Genomic DNA, 6,846 nt, shown 5'->3' with positions numbered 1-6,846 from the left:
GCCAGTTCGATTTGCTATATTATGTATCTTAAATAGCTCTGTACGAGGCAATTTGCCAGCTGTGTGGCGTGCGTCAGCAAGAAGGCGCGCTCGGCGCGGCGTATCAACCATCGTTTTTGGCGTTCGTGAGGCCGCAGGAGAAGGAGGATCAATCGAATGAGACTTTCGGCAGACGCGGCGTCTATTTCCCTGTTTAGAATCCATTGTTCCCTAAATTTGAGTGAGTATTGGTAGAGAAATAGAGGAATGAAGAAGGGGGGAGGAGGAAGGGGATCTGAGAACTGCCATAAATTTCTGCGCCAAGCTTCGGACCGAAGGACCGCTTCCTCGGTGGGCGAGATTCAGATCGACGGTATCTGTTTTGGCGGTTTGGTTTTGGCCCAAGGCAATGCTTGGGAAGGCATGCCGCCGACCTCGTAATCAGAATGACTTTGGTATACCTCGTACGTAATTACAACCTCAGTTTGCTCAGTGATGATGCCTGGGTAAGGAGCCGTGAGAGCTGGATTACTCATCCAGATTTTCAGCTACGGTGCGTCAAGAGAATATGAAGCAATACAACGCTTTCGAATTGAAATAGAGGATAGGATAGAAAAGGCTCCTGACATCAAAGGCAACTTATGCCACAAGTTGTGTCAGTGTTGGAATAATCGGTCAGAAAAACCGTGTCACGAGCGGCGAACGTTGAGATATCATACCGCTTTGCGGAGGCTTAGCAATTTTAGCCATTGGTCCCTGGTTTTACAGGGGCTTAGCCCCTAAAGCTTCCAAGTCTGGCTTCTAAAGAGCCCCGAAACTCGTGTGGGCTTTACGAGCGAATGAAATAGAATGCTCCAAATGATGCCTCTGTTAGAAGTATGCCATGAAGCAGTGCAGATTAGATTAGTAAGCAAGAGAAAGTAGATGGAATGGATTGATTGACTTGCTATCTCAACTCCTGAGGAGTAGGATGACCGCTATATATACGCATAGAAGAGGCAAGCTATAGAATCACCTAGAAGGAGATCATAAATCAGCGTTGCAATGCTAACTGCAGCATTTGTGAGTGTATGCGTTTCTGAGTAATAGCGCGTGGCGAACAGTTGCGGTGGTCGGAGAACTCCGTCTTCCGCTGACAGCCTCGAGTGGTACCCTCCATAACGTTCCCTAATGACGTCCCCCCAGTGATACCCAACGGCCCTTACACTTTCACAGATGATCCCAATGTCCCGACAGCCACGATAATTAGGTAAGTTATGTAATCAAACAGACGATATTGAGCGTAGGCTGTGGTGGAAATGTGGCTCAAAAGCACCGTGATTGTGCCAAGCCTCAGCAAAGGGGTTAATTAACCTTAAAAGTGGTTAACATTTAGGTGTTCTCTTTATATCAACTTAGGCTCTTCTGCTTCACTATTAGCTGACAAACAATACGCTAGTCTGACTATATAATATTTGATCTTTGTAACAAATATATACAAATGAGACGACGATGGGAGCTGCAGGGCCTTGGCGCCAGGGACCCTTTATTTCGTCCCGTCATGGTATATAGCTACAACCCACACATGAGCCCTCCATCTGTACGGAGCTTACAAACAACAGGAAAACTTTTTTGGTTCCGGAAAACTAGATTCAGCTGCATATGTTAATGATGTCTGTATTTTATTGTACAAAGCCTTTCATGACTAAAACAGCTGGTTGTTGACGTTTGAGGGTGAGCTTTTGTTGCTGTGTATCACGTATTGAAGTACATCCTTATAATCCGAGGACAGGGTAAGTCGCTCCTTGTACCAAATTACTTACGCAAAGCATGCGCTACATAGCGTTAGATACTCATAATGGTATTGCAAAGGTCCATGTTGGCAGTGAGAGAAGGCGCAACATGGCTCTTCGAGCCTTCCGTGTCACCATCGCGCTATGCTTTCGGCGCCTTGGGAAATTCAAAGCATATGTACTCCGAACATGGCACCAACACAGGGAGTCATATTGAATCGGAACAGAGAAAGCATCTGAGAAAGCATCCGAGAAAGGTATCCGACCGAGATTGGTCTTTATGCTTAACGACAATGTGTGCCAACTTGGGCACATGCCATGAATGACAGAACTGGCTCTCATTACTACAATCCTTTTGCATAGCTGGGATTGTTATCTATCAAAATGGAGGACTTCGTGAAGCACACCAAAGACCACGACGACAACAAGTCAGAGAAGGCACGACTGACGGACCAGCATGATGTAATGATGGATGCCATGGGTGGCAAAGCCATCTTTGTTCCAATCGACCTATCTAAACCCGGCCTCCGCATTCTTAACTCCGGCACTGCAGATGGCCGTTGGCTCTTCGACCTTCGTTCAACCTCTCAAGCTAAGCATGAGTACGTTGGTACAGATATCGACGAAGGGTTGTATCCCGAACCAGCGCCAGAGGACATGCGTTTCCAGAACCAGTCGATCCGTGAACCATTTCCGGCTGAGTGGCAAGAAAGCTTCGACCTCGTGCATCAGCGTCTCGTCATGGCCGCCGCGCCGCCTGAGACTGTGCTCTCAGTCGTAGAGAGACTTGCCAGCCTGCTTAAGCGAGGAGCTTGGTTACAGTTGGTCGAAGTGGACACAGACGCTGTACCTGGCAACGGGCCCGCTCTGAAGAGCTTCCTGAGCTATGCCCAGCAGATGTCCGCCGCCAGTGGAATGGGCTCCAACCTCGCCAAAGACCTTGCCGGCACCATGCAGAAAGTAGGTCTGCAGAACGTTGAGCAGCAATCGATTGAAATAATGCACGGCTTCAAGAATGAAAAGACGGGCTTGAAGCAGAAGAGCATGGACAGTCTTTGCAATGCTGTACCGCCTCTTATGCAGGGTGTCAAAAGTGAGTTTGTCGTGACTAAGCTGAATGCGAACCGAACTGACATAGGTGGCAGTGGTGTTACCTGACCAGTACGATGAAAAGGAGGCAAGCACTCTGCAGTCTCGCCTGCGGAAGGAGCTCGAGGAATCAGGTGGCACCACTAAGGTCTTTGTTGTCTGCGGTCAGAAGGCGTGAAATGATCCTAGCATGAACCATGCAAAGGAGTGCTGGATGCTGTTTACCGCATCTGACTTATATGGCAGAATGTTAGTAGTAAAGTGATCTTTCATAAAATATCCCGCGAACTTGCGGATGTCGCGTCCTGATAAATCTGTGTGGGGACTTCTATGAATGTGTTCGCCGTGTGATGATTATGCAGAGAGGCTCACCATCGTTAGTTGAGTGGTGACTTCCTAGAAAGGAGACTAGATGGCCGCCCCTTAATGCTGACCTTTCCCTAAGAATACTCTAACTTTTTTTTGTTCTTATCGCTTCTATATCCTCTGCAGACTTCGTATTCTCGGTGGGCTTCTTATCTTTCAAGGATCAGATCTCGTACCTTTTGTAGGCTCTACAACTCTTCGTGTATCACATTTCTGGGAGTGCTGTCTTCCGTTGGTTCTGATACTATGTAGAAATCGTCTCTGTTAGGCTCTATTGTTTTCGTAGGCTTTGTTGCTTCTGCTAGATTCTATGGATTTCTCAAGTTTCATTACTCCTGTACAACTGTTATCTCTGTTATCTCTACTCTTTGGAATTGCGAGAAAGAGTTCGGATGCAAGAGTTCAGCTGTCAAGGATGAAAGATAAAACTTAAAAACCGTTTGTGAGGGCTGGTTGGACAACTTTGCTGTGTTTGCCCTCGTAATTTGCCCACGTTTTGCAATTTCAAACCCAACTTTGCTACACCGTACGGAGTCATGCATCAAAAGTCTTCAATGTACGCTAATTTTAGAGCGTCACTAGTATCAGCTATCAAGCTCTAGTGGCAGCATACACTGTGGGCTGTAGGGGTTGGGTCCCTAAACTGACCCATGATAGCCTCCTATTGTGGATATTTCTACGGCTCCTTTTTAGACTGCTTTGTCATTGCCTCAGCAACAGAGCTAGCTAAGCTATAGCTGTTTCGCTCTCATGTTACGGATCGTGCTGATACTGCACTAGTATAGAAAGAGCTAGCTGTTTTAAATCCTAGTTAGCGTATATTGATGACTTTTTACGCACGACTTCCCACAGCCAATTTGTATATATATCCGCATACGCAGCTCGAAAGCTGTACGGCCCGCCCACTCTCCGTTTCGGTCAAAGCGGTCAGCCAGATAATACAAACAGGCAGTTCCTTCAAAAACATGGACTGTTTCACCTGTATCGGGGTCTTGATCCTTAAGGGCGGGAACCATTCGCTCGGGATGAATCTGATATGCCCACTGCGTCTTTGTATCGATTACAGAGAGGCAGTGTGGAAATTGCAGCTCCTCAGCAAGAATCAGAGGCTTAATGTAGTTAATGTAGGACGTCTCGTCCGCTGTTCTTGTGTTAACATTGATCGAAAACGGCGTCGAGGAATTGCCGATAAACGAGCTTACAGACCCTTGATAACATAGAGGATGACTCGGCCATCATATTGTGGATCGCCAGTGATCACTTCGCCGTTCGGTATTAGTTTATTGTTTGGAAAGTCCTTCACGGCAGCCGTCGTTGACTTTGAAGGATGATCAGTATGAGCCAAGATGGCCCCGTTTGAGTGCTTATTCATAGCCACTCAACGCAAGATTGAAGGGTGTCTTCGCGGACGGTGTAGTGCAGGTGTGGATTTCAAAGGAATTACCTTGAAGAGATTACCTCAAGCAGGTTGATGTTTAAGTCTGGGTGAAGGGTATGGTGAAAAGAGATCTGCAATACGCCGAACATCAATTCGAGGAGATCAGGCGGCTATGTAAGTACTGTGCGCTCCATAGGTGTTGCAAATCTCTAGCGTTGATTGAGAAATGCCGCCATCGTATTGTCAGACAGAAACAGCTCTTGAGGACCCAATAGGTATGTTCACTAGATACGTTCTACATCGAAACGATGCTGAACTTTATCGATGCCTCTAACATATAGTTTAATATCAAGGGCATGTTTCTATCAACCACTCTTTCCACATAATATTCCTTTATTAACTCTCTCAGATCTAGATTCCAAATTGGAAAGTGAAGTTCAAACCAAGATCCTCAGGACTATAGCTATTGAAAAATACAAATTTCAGCACATTGTACATGCGTAATGAGGAATATAGTATGAACAGCCAGAGCAGCAGCAGCTCTGTGGGGTCTTGGCGTCTGCGGAGCTATTTAATCCGAACTTTGTATTAGATTGTATTTTCTAGATACTTACATACACCCATAATTGACCCCTTTGAGCCGATTAATGCTTTTAGCTCCTAAGAATGCGTCAAGCTTATGCAACACTTGTGGAACACACAGTAAATTACTCGTGAGCCTGTGTTTTTCGGCGGCTCGAATAGGTGCGTTATTAATATGTCTCCGAACTCGCCGACGAAAAGTCTCCGAGGTCATGGAATTCCACTCGTGCCAAGCGAGCCTCCTTGTGAAGCAGATGGATCTATCCTCAAACCCCTTTTGTTTACAATTCTCATTCTGATTCTCATTCATCCCACACACGAAGCATGAAACTCAACACGAGATTTCGCAAGGAGACTAAGGTCAACAACGACCCTGCCCACGCAAAGCAGGTGAATCCCGATTCCACTCAATCTGGAGATGGAGAAGAAGTTCGAGAGACAGGCGCATTGTCTGAAAATGGTCCGGTGAACCGTCTCTCGAAGAAAAATCTTACCCTGGTCATTGCTGCGTATGTCTATGGCTCCTCAGGATATTAGTAGTGCAAAGACTAACACCAGCCAGCTTGTGTTTAGCTGTCTTCTGTCAAGCACTAGATACCACCATTATCGCAACTGCAATCCCACGCATCACTGACGAGTTCAGCTCACTCGATGATGTTGGCTGGTACGGCTCAGGGTATCTCCTTGCTAACTGTGCCTCTTTGTTGTCATATGGAAAGCTTTACAACCTTTTTCCTGTCCAATGGGTGTTCCTAGGGGCATTGGGCGTGTTCGAGCTCGGCAGTCTTGTATGCGGTGCGACACCATCATCGGTCGGTCTAATCATGGGGCGAGTTATTCAGGGCATTGGCGCGGGCGGATTACTTTCTGGTGGAACCCTGATTATTGCTGCAACTGTACCTCTGACAGTGTATCCACTCAATTCAATTTAGTCAAATCAGTCAATCCAATCCCTTGGCAAATCAGTCAATTCCATGCCTCAGTCAATTCAATTCGGCATCTGTAGAATTGTCAATTCAGTCAATTTGTATGTGTAGAAGGCAATTAGGCTAATTCTGAGCTGAATTGGCCAGTAATTGGTGTAGAAATCAATGTAATTGGTAGAGCTATCTTCATACTTAATGCTAGTGTTGAGCTTATTGCCTATTTCGGTAGTATGTATACGTAATAATAAAATATTTTTTATTCTTCGCAAATTATAAATCCTTTATTAAAGATTAAAGACTAACTTTGATTACAAATTACTCCTTAACTAAGTATTTCTATATATTCAGATCTAGCTAGCTATATTCAGCATCTCTTATTCTATCTCTAATATAATATCTAATTCTATAAGATTATTATTAAGTCTATTTTCAGAAGCTCCGTCTAAGCTAGAGTCCTTCGGACGAGGATCCTTTATCTCCACAGAACAAATACGTACTCTAACTCTATTAAACGCTTTTTTAGCTATTCAAGCTTAGAATCCTCAAAAGCAAACTCGAAACTATATTTCGCCTTAAGCAAAAGCAAAACGAGCACAAACTTCACTTATATAGGCCTATAGAAAAGAGGTAGTGTTAGAAAACAAGTCTAATGTTACAGCACGTGAACACGCCAAGCACAGACAGGCACTACGAAGCTGCCTGACGCTCTGCGAAGGAACTATGACGGACTTGGACAGGACTGAACCCTGAACAG

The 6,846-nt window shown here is 45.4% G+C and overlaps 2 protein-coding genes across 2 annotated transcripts; both read left to right on the top strand.

The window, feature by feature from the left end:
• Positions 1-2,135: 2,135 nt before the first annotated feature.
• On the top strand, positions 2,136-3,018 carry EPUS_07683 (uncharacterized protein; the record flags this gene model as incomplete). The annotated part of the gene is made up of 2 exons (XM_007803659.1): positions 2,136-2,844; positions 2,897-3,018. The coding sequence occupies 2 exons, from the start codon at positions 2,136-2,138 to the stop codon at positions 3,016-3,018; spliced, it is 831 nt and encodes a 276-aa protein (XP_007801850.1).
• A 2,472-nt stretch (positions 3,019-5,490) lies between these two features.
• Positions 5,491-6,098, top strand: EPUS_07682 (uncharacterized protein; the record flags this gene model as incomplete). Its single annotated transcript, XM_007803658.1, has 2 exons — positions 5,491-5,675; positions 5,729-6,098. 2 exons carry the CDS (start codon positions 5,491-5,493, stop codon positions 6,096-6,098), a joined length of 555 nt encoding a protein of 184 aa, XP_007801849.1.
• Between the last annotated feature and the right edge of the window lie 748 nt (positions 6,099-6,846).

Source organism: Endocarpon pusillum (assembly GCF_000464535.1).
Source record: "Endocarpon pusillum Z07020 unplaced genomic scaffold scaffold2623, whole genome shotgun sequence".
Taxonomy (NCBI): domain Eukaryota; kingdom Fungi; phylum Ascomycota; class Eurotiomycetes; order Verrucariales; family Verrucariaceae; genus Endocarpon; species Endocarpon pusillum.
This window is presented reverse-complemented; position numbering and strand designations above follow the sequence as displayed.